At 44.7% G+C, this 16810-nt stretch overlaps 1 protein-coding gene across 1 annotated transcript in view; it reads left to right on the forward strand.

Annotated features, from left to right (window-relative positions):
- The window catches only part of PRUNE2 (prune homolog 2 with BCH domain), a 296911-nt gene that overhangs the window by 202457 nt on the left and 77644 nt on the right, over nt 1–16810 (forward strand). Inside the window, 3 exon segments of the mRNA XM_030919141.1 lie at nt 2–4021; nt 4023–6450; nt 7129–7876. Coding sequence (XP_030775001.1) covers nt 2–4021; nt 4023–6450; nt 7129–7876 — 7196 coding nt within the window.

Consider the following 16810-nt stretch of genomic DNA (forward strand, 5'->3'; position numbering starts at 1 on the left):
TAGGAGGTGTCCAGAGATGGTCTCCAACAGCCGGACATCCTCAACAGAAGCTGTGGCAGGCAGTGCCCCCCTCTCCCAGGGGTCTTCTGGGATTATGGAATTGTATGGTTCTGACATAGAGCCACAGCCCAGCTCTGTGAATTTCATAGAGAACCCTCCAGATCTCAACGATTCTAACCAGGCTCAGGTGGATGCCAACGTAGACCTTGTTAGCCCAGACAGCGGACTGGCTACCATTAGGAGCAGCCGCTCATCCAAGGAGAGCTCTGTTTTCCTCAGTGACGACAGCCCCGTGGGAGAAGGTACTGGGCCTCACCACACCCTCCTCCCAGGGCTTGACTCCTACAGCCCAATCCCGGAAGGGGCGGTCGCGGAGGAACACGCATGGTCTGGAGAACACGATGAACACTTCGACCTCTTCAATTTTGACCCAGCACCCATGGTTTCTGGACAGTCCCAGCAATCTTCTCATTCTGCAGACTACTCCCCAGCGGATGACTTCTTCCCCAACAGCGACCTGTCAGAAGGACAGCTCCCCGCTGGGCCTGAAGGACTTGATGGCATGGGAACCAACATGTCTAATTATTCATCCACTTCACTTTTGTCGGGGGCTGGCAAAGATAGCCTTGTGGAATATGATGAGGAGTTTGTCCAGAGACAAGAAAGTCCCAGAGATAACTCCGAAAGAAATTTGAGCCTGACAGATTTTGTGGGAGATGAATCCCCTTCCCCAGAAAGGCTAAAAAATATTGGAAAGAGGATCCCACCAACACCCATGAATAGTTTAGTAGAAAGCTCGCCATCCACGGAAGAACCAGCCTCCCTCTATACAGAAGATATGACCCAAAAGGCCACTGACACAGGTCACATGGGGCCACCTCAGACCCATGCACGGTGCAGCAGCTGGTGGGGTGGTTTGGAAATTGACTCCAAAAATATTGCAGATGCATGGAGTTCCAGTGAACAGGAATCCGTTTTCCAGAGCCCTGAATCGTGGAAAGAGCATAAGCCAAGCTCCATTGATAGGAGAGCCTCAGATTCTGTATTTCAGCCAAAGAGTCTCGAATTCACAAAGTCAGGTCCCTGGGAGTCTGAATTTGGTCAGCCTGAACTGGGTAGCAGTGATATTCAAGACCAAAATGAAGAAAGCTTGTCATTCCAGAACGTGCCCATGGAAAAGCCGCCTTTGCCAAATGCATCTCCCCAAGGAACAAACCACCTGATAGAAGACTTTGCTTCTTTGTGGCATTCTGGTCGCTCTCCCACAGCCATGCCCGAGCCCTGGGGAAATCCTACAGATGATGGTGAACCAGCAGCTGCGGCGCCATTCCCAGCCTGGAGTGCGTTCGGTAAGGAAGATCATGCTGAAGCTTTAAAAAATACCTGGAATTTGCACCCAACAAGTGGCGAGACACCTTCTGTTAGGGACCCAAATGAGTGGGCCATGGCAAAAGGTGGATTTGTCTTTTCTTCTTCAGAGCTACTGGACAATTCACCCAGTGAGATAAATAATGAAGCAGCTCCAGAAATCTGGGGCAAGAGGAACAGTGACTCCAGGGATCACATCTTTGCACCTGGAAATCCCAGTTCTGATCTGGATCATACATGGACTAATTCTAAGCCACCAAAAGAAGATCAGCATGGGTTAGTGGATCCTAAAACTAGGGGCAAGGTATATGAAAAGGTAGATTCCTGGAACCTTTTTGAGGAGGGTATGAAGAAAGGAGGGTCAGACGTCCTAGCTCCTTGGGAAGACTCCTTCTTATCTTACAAATGCTCTGATTACAGTGCATCCAACCTAGGAGAAGATTCGGTGCCATCCCCCTTAGATACCAATTACTCCACCTCAGACTCTTACACATCACCAACATGTGCTGGAGATGAAAAGGAAACTGAACACAAGCCATTTGCTAAAGAGGAAGGTTTTGAGTCAAAAGATGGTAACTCCACGGCAGAGGAGACTGACATTCCACCTCAGTCACTGCAACAGCCATCTCGAAATCGAATCAGTTCGGGTCCTGGGAACCTAGACATGTGGGCTTCACCTCATACAGATAACAGTTCTGAAATAAATGCCACTCACAACCCGGATGAAAATGAACTCAAGACAGAGCACACAGATGGTAAGAATGTCTCCATGGAGGATGACATGGGGGAAAGCAGCCAGTCCAGTTACGATGACCCCAGCATGATGCAACTGTACAATGAAACAAACCGGCAACTCACACTTCTGCACAGCAGCACCAACTCCCGGCACACAGCGCCCGACAGTCTCGACTTGTGGAACAGAGTGATTTTGGAGGATACTCAGTCCACAGCAACGATCTCAGATATGGACAATGATTTGGACTGGGATGACTGCAGCGGGGGTGTGGCACTCCCCAGTGATGGTCAAACAGAAGGATATATAGCTGAAGGTACCGAGCCGGAAACCCGATTTACAGTGAGACACCTGGAACCCTGGGGCTTGGAGTATCAGGAGGCAAATCAGGTAGATTGGGAGCTCCCTGCCTCTGATGAGCATACCAAGGACAGTGCTCCCAGTGGACATCACACACTGAATGAGAAAAGTGGGCAGCTAATTGCAAACAGTATTTGGGATTCTGTCATGAGAGATAAAGACATGTCATCATTCATGTTACCAGGTTCCTCATATCTCACAGATTCAGAGCAAAGCGAATTGCCTCCTGAAATCCCCAGCCATTCAGCAAATGCTAAAGACACTCACTGCCCAGACGCACCAGCAGCCTCTGGAACCGGTGAGTCAGGGGCACTTATATCTCATCTTGACAACCAGGAGACAGAGAGGGAAACCCTGCAAAGTGATGCAGCATCCTTGGCGACTAGGCTTGAGAATCCAGGGCATTTTGCACACCCAGATCCATGGAAAGGTCATAGCAACGGACAAAGTGAAAGTGAGAAGGAAGCCCAGGGAGCCACCAACAGGGAGCACCTTAATGAAGAGGAGGTGATCGCCTCTGGTGTGGAGAATGCCTCAGGGATTTCTGACAAAGGGCGGAGTGACCAGGAACTGTCTTCTCTGGTTGCATCTGAACATCAGGAAATCTGTGTTAAATCAGGCAAAATCAGCTCTCTTGCAGTCACTTTCAGTCCTCAAACTGAGGAACCAGAGGAAGTTTCTGAGTATGAGAAGGGGTCTTACAATCTAGACTCCCGTGATGTGCAAACAGGGATGTCTGCAGATAATCTGCAGCCAAAAGACACCTATGAAAAGCACCTCATGAGTCAGAGAAATTCAGGTGAAACTACTGGGACTTCAGATGGGATAAATTTCACAAAATATGTATCTGTACCTGAAAAGAATCTTGAGAAAACTGAAGAATGTAACATTCTAGAGCCAGAGAATGTGGCTGGAGGGGGACCTCACAAAGTTCCCCGAAGCCTTGACTTTGGGGATGCTCCTGTAGACAGTGTCGTGCATGTCAGCTGCACAAGTTCCGAGATAACCAAAAATCTTGACGTTAAGGGGACTGAAAATAGCCTTCCAGGAGCCAGTTCATCTGGAAATATTGATAGAGATACTATTTCTAGTGAGTATACTCATTCAAGTGCATCAAGTCCTGAGTTAAATGATTCTTCAGTTGCACTGTCTTCCTGGGGCCAGCAACCCAGTTCTGGGTATCAGGAAGAGAACCAAGGCAATTGGAGTGAACAGAATCACCAAGAATCTGAACTAATTACCACTGATGGCCAAGTAGAAATAGTTACCAAAATGAAGGATTTAGAGAAAAACAGAATAAATGAGTTTGAAAAGAGTTTTGATCGCAAAACTCCTACATTTTTAGAGATCTGGAATGACTCGATTGATGGTGATTCCTTGTCCTCTTTATCCAGTCCTGAAACAGGCAGATATTCTGAGCGTTCAGGGACACATCAGGAAAGCAATCTCATCGCTAGCTACCAGGAGAAAAATAAACATGACATTTCTGCAACTGTGCAGCCAGAGGGTGCCAGGGCCATTTCAACAAGCTCAGGTTCTGACGATGACAGTGTCGGTGGATGAAGAGTCAGTGGAGGAAGAGATCCAGGTGGCCAACTGCCATGTTGCTCAGGATGAATCCAGAGCTTGGGAGTCGTTGAATGAATCTAATAAGTTCTTGGTCACAGCTGATCCTAAGTCTGAAAATATTTATGACTACCTAGGCAGCTCAGAGCCAGCAGAGAATGAGAGTAAGTCAAACCCATTCTGTGACAATCAACAAAGCAGCCCTGATCACTGGAATTTCTCACCGTTAATGGAGACTGAAATACAGATTACAGCAGTAGAGAAGGAGATGAGATCTTCTCCAGAAACAGGGAAGACAGGAGATGTTGCATGGCAAATATCTCCCAAAGCTGAACCAAAGAATGAAGATAATTCTCAACTGGAAATGCTGGGCTTCTCAGCTGATAGCACTGAGTGGTGGAATGCCTCACCCCAGGAAGGGAGACTAATTGAGAGTACATTTGAAAGGGAGCTGTCTGATTCCAGTGATGTATTGGAGATAAATTCTTCCGTATATCAAAATGCCAGTCCCTGGGGAGTACCGGTTCAGAATGATGTTGAGCCCGTGGAAACACACTATACTAATCCTTTTAGTGACAGCCATCAGTCACCCTTCCTGGAAAGTAATGGGAAGAACTCCCATGAGCAACTCTGGAACATTCAACCAAGGCAGCCAGACCCAGATGCTGACAAATTCAGCCAGCTTGTAATATTGGACCAAATCAAAGAAAAGGACTCAAGAAAGCAAACCTTTGTGTCTGCTGCTGTTGATGAGCTGACTCCTGAAACACCTACCCAAGAGCGGTGTCAGGACGCCATGCTCCCAGTCTGCGATCAGCCAGACGCAGCCCTTACTCATGCCGAGGAAAATGGTTGTGTTACATCTAATGTTTCAATGAATGAAGGTCAAGAAACAAATCAGTGGGAACAAGAAAAATCATACCTAGGTGAGATGACACATTCAAGCATTGCCACAGAAAATTTTCCTGCTGTCAGTTCTCCCACCCAACTGATAATGAAGCCAGGCTCTGAATGGGATGGCTCTGCCCCAAAAGAGGACTCCCAAGGTACCTTTGTGCCAGATATTTTACATGGCAACTTTCAAGAGGGTGGGCAGCTGGCCTCTGCCGCGCCTGACTTGTGGATGGATGCTAAGAAGCCCTTCAGTTTGAAAGCAGATGGTGAGAATCCTGATATCCTGACACATTGCGACCATGACAGCAATTCTCAGGCTTCCAACAGCCCTGATATATGTCACGATTCTGAAGCAAAGCAAGAAACTGAGAAGCACGTCGGTGCTTGCATGGGACCTGAAGTGGAATCCAGTGAGCTTTGTCTCACTGAGCCAGAGATGGATAAAGAACCCATTCATGAGCCCGGACAGGAGTCTGTCCCATCCAATGCAGAACTCGATTCTGAAAACGCAGCTCCGCTGCCTCCAATTGGCAATCAAGCAGACATAAAGGGCTCCTCTCAGCCCGCCTCTCATAAAGGTTCACCTGAACCTTCTGAAATAAATAGTGATGACAATACAGATTTACAAGCATCAGAAAAAGGAGCCAGCCCAGATATGGCACCAATTTTGGAACCAGTTGACAGAAGAATCCCAAGAATTGAAAATGTGGCAACTAGCATTTTTGTAACTCACCAAGAGCCAACTCCGGAAGGCGACAGTTCTTGGTTATCAGACAGCTTTTCTCCTGAAAGTCAATCTGGTGCAAGAGCTTTGTTTGATGGTGAGCCACTTTTATCCACAGAGAATCCTGCCATGGTTCCTGATGCTTTGCTAGCCTCAGACACTTGTCTGGATATAAGCGAAGCTGCCTTTGACCACAGTTTCAGCGATGCCTCAGGTCTCAACACATCCACGGGAACGATAGATGACATGAGTAAACTGACATTATCCGAAGGTCATCCCGAAACGCCAGTTGATGGGGACCTAGGGAAGCAAGATATCTGCTCATCCGAAGCCTCGTGGGGTGATTTTGAATACGATGTAATGGGCCAGAATATCGATGAAGATTTACTGAGAGAGCCTGAACACTTCCTGTATGGTGGTGACCCTCCTTTGGAGGAAGATTCTCTGAAGCAGTCGCTGGCACCATACACACCTCCCTTTGATTTATCCTATCTCACAGAACCTGCCCAGAGTGCTGAAACAAAAGAGGAAGCTGGGTCTCCAGAGGATGAGTCTCTGGGATGCAGAGCAGAAGAGATAGTGCTTTCTGCACTTCCTGATCGAAGAAGTGAGGGAAACCAGGCTGAGACCAAAAACAGACTGCCGGGATCCCAGCTGGCTGTGCTGCATATTCATGAAGACCCCGAGTCCATTTATTTGCCTGTAGGAGCAGGCGCCAACATTTTGTCTCCATCAAGCATTGACTGGGAAGTAGAAACAGATAATTCTGATTTACCAGCAGGTGGAGACATAGGACCACCAAATGGTAAGAAACATCCCATTCTTCCACCTCCAAGAAACCACTGCGTTGATTAAACTAGTACATATTTATAAGACACACTCTTCCTACCAATAAGGGTAGAGAGGAACTAACTACATTTGCAAGGCATGCCTCACCAAGTCCTGTATTATAACAGCAGTAAAAACTAATGCATATATAGTACCTATCCCTGATAGTGCACAAGAAAATCAAATGACTCTACAAAATAAAAATATTTTCTAACTGGGAGTGGGGGCTCACGCCTGTAATCCCAGCACTTTGGGAAGCCAAGGAGGGTGGATCACCTGACGTCAGGTGTTCGAGACCAGCCTGGCCAGTATGGTGACACCCCGTCTCTACTAAAAATACAAAAATTAGCTGGGTGTGGTGGCAGCCGCCTGTAGTCCCAGCTACTTGGGAGGCTGAGGCAGGAGAATAGCTTGAAACCAGGAGGTGGAGGTTGCAGTGAGCTGAGATCACACCATTGCACTCCAGCCTGGGTGCTGGAACGGGACTCTGTCTCAAATAAATAAATAAATAAATAAATAAATAAATAAATAAATAAAATAAAAAATAAAAACATTAAGTTACCTCTTTTAGATGATCATTTGCAAGGATAACAAATTGCACAATGTGTTCATTAAACCTTGTTCTCCTCTTCTCACTTTCAACTTCCACTTCTAGGTGACAGCAAGGAAATACCAGAATTGGAAGAAGAAAAAGTAATTCCTACCAAAGAGCCTGAGCAGATAAAATCAGAATACAAGGAAGGCAGATGTACAGAGAAGAATGAAGATCGTCATGCACTACACATGGATTACATACTTGTAAACCATGAAGAAAATTTACACTCAAAGCCAGAGGCCTGTGAAGAAAGAGAAAGCATAGCTGAATTAGAATTGTACGTAGGTTCCAAAGAAACAGGGCCGCAGGGAACTCAGTTAGCAAGCTTCCCAGACACATGTCAGCCTGCCTCCTTAAATGAAAGAAGAAAAGGTATCTCTGCAGAGAAAATGTCTTCTAAAGGCGATGCGAGGTCATCTTTTGAAAGCCCTGCACAAGACCAGAGTTGGATGTTCTTGGGCCATAGTGAGGTTGGTGATCCATCATCAGGGCCTGGGTGGTCTGGCAAGACTGTGGAGCCATTCTCTGAACTCAGCTTGGGCGAGGGTCCCCAGCTGCAGATTCTGGAAGAAATGAAGCCTCTAGAATCTTTAACACTAGAGGAAGCCTCTGGTCCAGTCAGCCAATCACAGAAGAGTAAGAGCCGAGGCAGGGTTGGGCCGGATGCAGTTACGTTGCAGGCTGTCACCCATGACAATGAATGGGAAATGCTTTCACCACAGCCTGCTCAGAAAACCATGATCCCTGACACGGAAATGGAGGAGACAGAGTTCCTTGAGCTCGAAACCGGGAAACCAAGACCACATGGGTAAGCAAAAAGCTAGATTGATTTATTTTTTCCTGAAAAGCAATTTATTTAGAAACCTGGGAAATGGTTAGAGGTTATGGAATATGAAGAATACCTGGATGATAATAGCTTTGCTTATATTGAATGCAAGGCACACCATCAGTAAAAGCAACTACTAGATAACTATTACCATAATGATGATTTATGTACATTTTCAGTCAAAAAGCCCCTTCAATTTTCATTCAGAGTCTTATACCTACCCCCCAACTGCCACCCCAGCTACTTGAATACCTACATGACTCTTAAACAGGCAGTTGGGAATACAAGGGAATGACACTAACATTTAATCAGCACCTACTATGTGCGAGGCAGTTTGCATATATTATCTCATTTAATTCTAACATGCCAGTGAAGGGAATGGAAGGGATGGGGTTGAGTAGGGGGATTCAAGGCTCAGAAAGTTTCTATAACTTGCCTAGAATTAAGTAACCAGAGTGAACACTCTGAGATTCAAAGCTTGCTACCTCCAAAGCCTGTACTTTCTCAGTTGACACACCGCTTAGCATACAGAAAAGTTGTTTTCTGGTTTTATGTAAGCACCTAACTTATCACTGGAGACAGAGAGACTCCATAGCCGTCTCCAAATCTCAGTGTAAAACATGCATTTCTAAATGGCAGAGAAATTGGCAAACTGTCACCAAATCAGTGATTCAGTCATTCATTCACTCATTCCTTCATTCATTCACCATGTGGTTTTTGAAAGCTTGCTCTGTGCCATGGTCCGGGTAGCCAATGGGCATATATCAGGGAATAGGATGTCATCACTGCCCTCAAGCTTCCAGTCTCTGCTGAAACTGTTTAGCATTCTTCATTTCTCTTCATTTGTGTTTATGAAGCCCTTCTGCTTCCAGGGACAAAAGAACAAATTGTGAAAAATAACTTAAGTAAAGGGGAAGGTCATGTTTCCTCCTTGAAATGTAATAGAGAAAAGATATCAGCCAGGCACAGTGGCTCACACCTGTAATCCCAACCCTTGGGAACCCAAGGTGAGTGGATCACTGAGGTCAGGAGTTTGAGACCATCCTGGCCTTCATGGTAAAACCCCGTCTCTACTAAAAATTCAAAAATTAGCCAGAAGTGGTGGCAGCACCTGTAATCCCAGTTACTTGGGAGGCTGAGACAGGAGAATCACTTGAACCTGGGAGGTAGAGGTTGCAGTGAGCCAAGATCGTGCCACTGCCCTCCAGCCTGAGTGACAGAGCCAGACTCTGTCTCAAAAAAAAAAAAGGCGAGAAAATATATCTTTTTTTTTTTCCTACTCAGCGTGGGAATATAAAGGACTATACATACCACGTACCCACAGTGAGTCAAAGAATCTGGATTCCAGCTTGGCTCTACCATGACTGATTATACATTTTAGGATTAATCCCAGGCTTAGGTTTTCTCATCCGTAAAATTAGTGAGTTGGGCTGAAAAATCTCAAGCCTTCCTGCAGTATTCAATTCTGGGAACTTAATTTGTGTGGAAACAGAATGTGTCCAGGAGAGCTTTGGCATTCACAAATTACATTTCTTGATGAAAGGAACAAGGACAAGGGAAAGAATAGCTGGGGTATGTTGAGGGTTAGCAAAGTGCAGAAGGGGTTAAAAGCTCTACCAGTATTCCAGGGCAGCTTCATAAATCCAGACGTTGTCAGCTGGCCTAATCCTTCTTTCTTCCTGTCAAGCTATTTTCTTCCAGAGAGACCTCAGATCCGTTATCAGAAAGCGAGTAGCAGATGGATCCCAGCAGCCCTGCTGGCATTGTTATAGATTGAGCTCAGAACTCAGGCAGCCATGAGTTGGCTAAGCTATTGTTTGGCTTCTTGTCTGCATTTTGCACACGCCTCTGAGATCCAACAGATGACAGTTGGTGTTCAATTGTGCCACCAGTACCTTTTCTTTCAACAAGATTTCTTTGCTCATCCCTTTCCGCTCAGTTTTCGTAGTACTGAAACTTTTCTTACAATGGGGATGGGGCAGATTTTCCCTCCGGCATGTGTATTATCTTTTGCAGAAATAATTTACTCTGAATGTGTAAGTCTCCCTCTGTGCTAGATTTTCAGAGAAGGAAGAGTTGTCTAAAACAGTGGTTCTCTGAGTGGGGTCCTAAGAACGGCAGCATCAGTATCACCTGAGTGCTTGTTAGAAATGTAAATTATCGGCCCCAACTCAGACCTGCGGAATCAGGAACTCTGGGGGTGAGGCCCAGTCAGCTGAGCTTCAGCAGTTCCTGGTGCCCTCCAAAGCTTGAGAACCACTGGTTTAAAACATACTGTCAGTCGTCTAGGAGTTTACAAGTTCATTGAAGAGTTAGACAGAAGTAAAAAGGTAGATAGCAGTATAATATTTAAGTCAAGCTGGTCAAAGCCCAGTGTCAGTTTAAGTATAAAATAGGTACCAACTATGGGCATTTAGCTGTGGACCGAGTGCTAAACACTCTCTGTGCACTGTTTCACTTTACAACGGCAACCTTTGCGAGACAAGAATTACACAAGTGAGGAAGTAAGACGAGAGACGTCTGTTTCAGGGACCTTTAGGGAGCAGGCAGCAGGAATGGCTTATTCTCTGTCGGACACAGGAGACAGAGTGCCCAGGGCCCATGATACTTTAAGGAGCCCATGAGAATATTTTCTTTTAGAATCAGAAGAAAAAATTATTATACTTTCACGTGGATTACATTTTGTCTTTATACCAATAACGTTATAAAATAAATTTTTAAAAAATGTTTTAGTGACAGAAGGCGCTTACGAGGGCAGAAGTGCCTAGGGCCCATGAAGTCATACTGCAGCTCTGAGAGGTACATTTAAAACAGTCGCTAAAGGAAAGGTCATACTTTGGGAAGGCGAAGAAGAGGGTAAGAAGCTGGCTGAGTGAACTGGGATGAGTACTATGAAGGAAGTCATGGAGACAGGAAGGTCATCACAGAAGCAAAACAACGAGATAGCTGTGGTTTCCCAAACAAAAACCTGGAAATATCTCTGATGCATAATCTGATCATAGAACAGAAGATCCAAAATCAAGACCATTCTGCAAAAAAAAAAAGTAAGAAAGGCTCTTCTTAAATAGAGATAGGTTCATAGTATGTGCAATATGACTCACCAGCTATAAATCAGCTTCGTCCCTCCCCTCCTCAGCCTCAGCCTCTCTGAGCTCCCAAACTGTTTTGAGAGCTGCAAGCCACATTTTCAAAATCTGAGAAAGCATGAGAAAAATGCCTTTTCTCCTCATATGCCGCCTACTGACTCTTGTTAACAAAAGTTGTTACTAGGACTGAAAGATAGCCTCTCTCCCTTGAGATCTGCAGCACTGCTTCACGTTCCCTAGGATCACTCTTTTCAGAATCCTTTGCCAACACCTTGGTCATCCTCCAGCTGTAGACCTGTCCAGCAAGGGATCAAATACCAGTTCCCCAAGACAGTGATGGATGTGCCTGATCTTTCCTACGTAGTCACAAAGAATATTTGCAGGATAATCTGTAGCACACAGACCTTTCTTAAAAGGAAGAAACACTTAGCTGTTTATTTTAAAGAAAGCATGATTGGAAGAATGATGTGTGAAGAAGGGGGTAATCTGGTTACATGTTAGAGTTTTTCAGAAAAACAGAATAGGAGATATCCGTATTTATATCTCCATCTTGCTCTCTAGCTACTGAGAGAATTTTAAGGAATTGGCTCATGTGATTATGGGGGCTGGCAAGTCTGAAGTCTGTAGGGCAAGCTGGCAGCCTGGAAACTCAAGCAAGAGTCAGCACTGCCGTCGTGAATGTGAGTTCTGCAGGGCTGCAGGCTGGAAATGCAGGCAGGTTTCTGAGCTGCAGTCTTCAGGAGAATTCCTTCTTCTTCAGAAAACGTCAGACTTTGCTATTAAGACCTTCATCTGATTGGATGAAGGCTCCTCACGTTATGGAGGGTAATTTGCTTTACTCAAAGTCTGCTGACTTCAATGTTAATCACATCTAAAAAAATACTTTTACAACAACATCTAAACTGGTGTCTGACCAAATCACTAGGTACCATAGCCTAGCCAAGTCAAAACGTAAACATTAACTCTCACAGGTTATAGCAAAAAATCTGATCTATATGTTAAACAAGGATTAAGTCATTAAAATTTTAAAAGTCACTATCTGAATTATATGAAAATGTGACAATCAATATACAAATATATTGGCTTTCCATAGATATGAGCAAAGAAATAATATGCAAGGGAATAAAAGAAAATCATTTGCAAGAGGACTGGGAAAACGGATGATACTCAACTGATGAATCTTTGGGAGATGCAGGCAGCTGTGGGGGATGGAGGATGGGGAGGAGGGGAGGAGAAGAGAGGAAATCGTTGTCTCGTGTACTTTTGAAAGAGTGTTTAGACATAACCTGACCCTCGTATTTGTGGAGCTGTATCTTGTTTCCTAGCTCTGTGAGGTGAGGTGTTCAGTATTCCCTGAAATAAAGACGACCTTCAGACACAGTGTGTTTGGTTCTATGGTGATCTGTCTGCATCCTTTCTTTTTGAATTTGTAATTTTCCACCTTTTTTCCCATCTGATAACACTATAGAAAAGAATTTATCTTTCTGCTTGTGAGTGACACCGTGAGATCTTTTTGTTTTTCGTGAAATCAGGCTTTTTCTGTCTATGACTTACAGTTGGGGAGTTAGTACATTCGGTCTTTTATCCACGTGAATGTTGAAAATCAGAAATAGATTTAAAAATCAGTTAACTGTTTCTCTCATTGTTGGGTAACAGGAACTCTGAGAAACGTCAGGCCGACCGAGCAGTACCCCACCTCTGAACATTTGCCGTTTCCAGAGATGAGCTGATGCTCTCTGAACTCCGATGTGCCCTTGCTTATTCACCGTTTTTGGGCTTTGCCCTGTACCAAACCTGGAAGAACAAACTTAGCACTGACTCTGTGCTCATTTATTTTTGTCATTATATTTGATCCGTTGATGTGGTGTGTTGTTGAGTTGGTGGTGATAAGTATCATTAAAAGTCCTTTGCTGGGCGCAGTGGCTCACGCCTGTCATCTCAACACTTCGGGAGGCCAAGGCAGGTGGATCACCTGAGGTCACGAATTTGAGACCAGCCTAGCCAGTACGGCAAAACCTCATCTCTGCTAAAATACAAAAATTAGTTGGGCGTGGTGGCACACCCCTGTAATCCCAGCTACTCTGGAGGCTGAGGCAGGAGAATCGCTTGAACCCAGGAGGCTAGAGGTTGCAGTGAGCTGAGATCGCGCCACTTCACTCCAGCCTGGCTGAAAGACCAAAACTTCATCTTAAAAAAAAAAAAAGTCCTTTACATTTGCAATTTAATTCAGGACTTAGTCTCTTTCCTTCATTTCCTTCTTTTCTCTCTTGTTTTCCCTCTCTTTCATGCCCTCCACCCACTTCTACATTACTGGCCAGCCAGCCCTACCCGGAGCAGACTTGCCATAGTAAGTGCTTGCAGACGGACAAATACATTATTTTCTTTGGTCCACCCAAATGACACTTGACATAGACAGGGCAAGTGTTCCTATCCTCATTTCCCAGCCAGATGAGCAAACTCACTTAACACATGAACTGCTTAATGTCATCCAGAAATGAGAAAGTGGTGAGGTTAGACCTAAATTTAAGTCTTCTCTGTCTAGCCCAGTGCTTGTCAATGAAACACAGCTGCCCAAACAAGCATTTCTTTTGAGCTGCTTCTATAGGTTGATGTTTTCATTCCTCTTCTCCCATTGTCCCATTGAAAGGCACATAAAGTGCAATAGGAGATATTTTGAGATGAACTGAGCCAGAATCCATGCTTGACTCCTTAGACTGTCTTGTGACCTACTGGGCTTTTTTGATGCCTGAGTAAATATTTGCTCCCACAGTGGATCTGTGAGTGCTAGTGCTATGTCAGTGGGCTGCTCGCCATCTGTGGTGTATGGGACCAACTGGAGTGGTTGGAGGCCAAAAGGAAGGGAGAGCATCAAAGCCCCTCCATGTTCATTTACGTTTTCCAAATATTTATAGGTGTGGTATTTTGTGGTGAGGGATTTTACAGCCAGAGAGAGCCACGAGTGCCAAGATGAGGTGGTGCAACTCCGTTTCCCTGTGGGAGGAACGCCCACAAAGGAGTTCATTTGTGTTGTATTGGCTTCTAGTTTGAGGAAAAACCCAAGGTGCTTCTCTGGCTGGAACCTTGAAACATCACAACTAGTGGCACTGCTTACTTTAGGGGGAAAAAAAAAATCTGTATGAAAATTGCTGGTATTTGAGGAAGACGAGAAGCCATGACTTTCGAAAGCAGGGTGTATTTGTGTATCAGGGGCACAGCAGGAAAGCGATGACACATTCAAATTAGGAAGATTTGAGAGATTTAATAAAGAAAGTATTTATGAAGATGGAGGCAAAGCGTGAGGAACTCACAAGGAATGGTGCAGTAGCCCAGGAATATGAGCAGCACGGCTGTTATTCTTCCTAGACCCCAGGAGTGGGGAGACAGAGTGATGATCAGAACCCAGAAAGACAATTTTAGGTAGAAAGGGCTACCCTGAAAGGCATAGTGACCTAGTGTGAAGGACATGGCCAGCGGCAGGCACTCCCACCTCTTCCCCCCTCATCTCCCACCAGGGGTCCTCATTGGTCAAGCCTAGTGGAGGCCCAGCGCGGTGCCTCCTGCCTGTAATCCCAGCACTTTGGGAGGCCGAGGCAGGCAGATCACTTGAGGTCAGGAGTTAGAGACCAGCCTGGCCAACATGGAGAAACCCCGTCTCTACTAAAAATACAAAAATTAGCTGGGCGTGGTGGCGGGCACCTGTAGTCCCAGCTACTCGGGTGACTGAGGCATGAGAATGACTTGAACCTGGGTGGTGGAGGTTGCAGTGAGCCAAGATCATGTCATTGCACTCTACCCTGGGTAACAAAACAAACAAACAAAAAACTTAGTGGAAGTCGGAGGGTAAGGTAGGCTTGGGGCAGAAAGCAAGATGGAGAAAGTGGGAGAGTAGAGCTGACGAAGCAAATAGAAGCTGTTCAGCACAGTCAGCCTCATTGGAGAGTGGTGGACCTCAGCCTCTGAAAACTGTCCTGAGATGTTCATGGGCATGATTAGTTAACTGTTTCTCCAGCACATTGGAGGATCGGTTTCCAAGATCTATGTGAGAGTTCTTTAGGAACAAAGGCTATCAAAAAGTCAGCGCAGGATTGGGTAACCCTTTGTAGAAGTCCAAGCTGCCGGTTCTGAACCAGCAGGGAATACTTGCCGACTGTTGGAGACATTTTGGTTGTCACAACTGGGGTGGGTGCTGCTGTCATCTAATGGACAGAGGCCAGGGATGCTGTTACATATCCTACAGTGCACAGGAGTGTCCCCGCCACATAGAATTATCCAGCCCCAAATGTCAATACTGCCAGTGTGAGAACTCTGCTCCCTCTCTCTGCCTTATTTTATTGCTACTTTTTTTCCATCTGAAAATATCTTATATTTACTTATTTATTTAATTGATTCTGTTGCATCTGTCTCCACCTATGAGACTATAACCTCCAAGAAAGCAGAAGTTTGGTTTGTCTTGTTCATCATGGTACCCCTGTTGCTTAGAATAGCACCTGCCACATGTTAGACACCCCATAAATATGCCTGATTGAATGAACAGAAAAGAAAGGGAAGTTTGCTCAACGTAATTTGCTTTTAATGACACTGTGATAATTTCTGGCGTTTGTTGCTTCTTTTCCCAAGGGAGATGTGCTAGTTTTAGTTTGGAAGGAATATGCATCTTTCTTTTCTCAAGTTACCAAATCCATCTTTTTCTGTCTTTTGTAATTTGAGGCCATAGTTACCCATTTTCAGTGTTCCCATGCTTTTCTTATTCATTACAGTCCCTCCAGGATTCTTTCAGCCTTTCAGTTTTCTTAGCGTTTTGTTATTCACCTCACTCATCCTCACGGGGAGAAAATAGGTGTGTCTATTCAATTTTTCTTCTTGGTCATCTGTTGCCTATACCATGGGTATTATCATCTCTTCACCTTGAAATAACTTTTCCTGGCTGGGCAAGGTGGCTCATGCCTGTAATCCCAGCACTTTGCAAGGCCGAGTTGGGCAGATCACCTGAGGTCAGGAATTCGAGACTAGCCTGACTAATATGGTGAAATCCCATCTCTACTAAAAATACAAAAAATAACCAGGCATGGTGGCACACACCTGTAATCCCAGCTACTCGGGAGGCTGAGGTAGGAGAATCACTTGAACCTGGGAGGCAGAGGTTGCAGTGAGCCGAGCTTGTGCCACTGCACTTCAGCCTGGGTGAACGGGCGAGACCATCTCAAATAATCATCATCATCATAATAATAACTTTTTATTAGAGAGGAGCATTGTTTTATTTAATTAGTCATCTGTTATACCATCAACTCAAGCAGCTGTTGACAATATGTAATTTTCAGACATTTTTATTTTTATTTTTTAAACTTCCACTTATTAAATAATAATTTTAAAGTATTAATTAGGCTCTCAGAGAATAACTAAAACTCCACTGGAGAATTTGACATCTACTCGCCCTTTTCTTCAACATAATACAATGCTATTTATTGCAATTAAGCAGTAATTCTTATTTTAAAAAAATTTTTAACTGCCTTTGTGTAATGAATAAAATAATACATTTCTTCAAATACCTGGCATACTCGGAGTTAGGACTGTTTTGCCCTGGCTCAATCTGCGAGAACATCTTGCAAGACAAAAGGGAGTATTTTTGGTGATAACCTATGTCTCACATTTGCATTTAATGAAGTACTACTTAAAATGTTTTTAAAGTATCTATGATTGGCCTGATGACAATAACTTAATCACCATTCCTGGCCAACTGCTGACTTCCAAAACAGATATTATTATTTAAAACAGAATTAGGCCAGATGTAGTGACTAACACCTGTAATCCCAGCGTTTTGGGAGGCCAAGGT

The sequence above is a fragment of the Rhinopithecus roxellana genome, chromosome 16 (assembly GCF_007565055.1).
Source record: "Rhinopithecus roxellana isolate Shanxi Qingling chromosome 16, ASM756505v1, whole genome shotgun sequence".
In the NCBI taxonomy this organism is placed as follows: Eukaryota; Metazoa; Chordata; class Mammalia; order Primates; family Cercopithecidae; genus Rhinopithecus; species Rhinopithecus roxellana.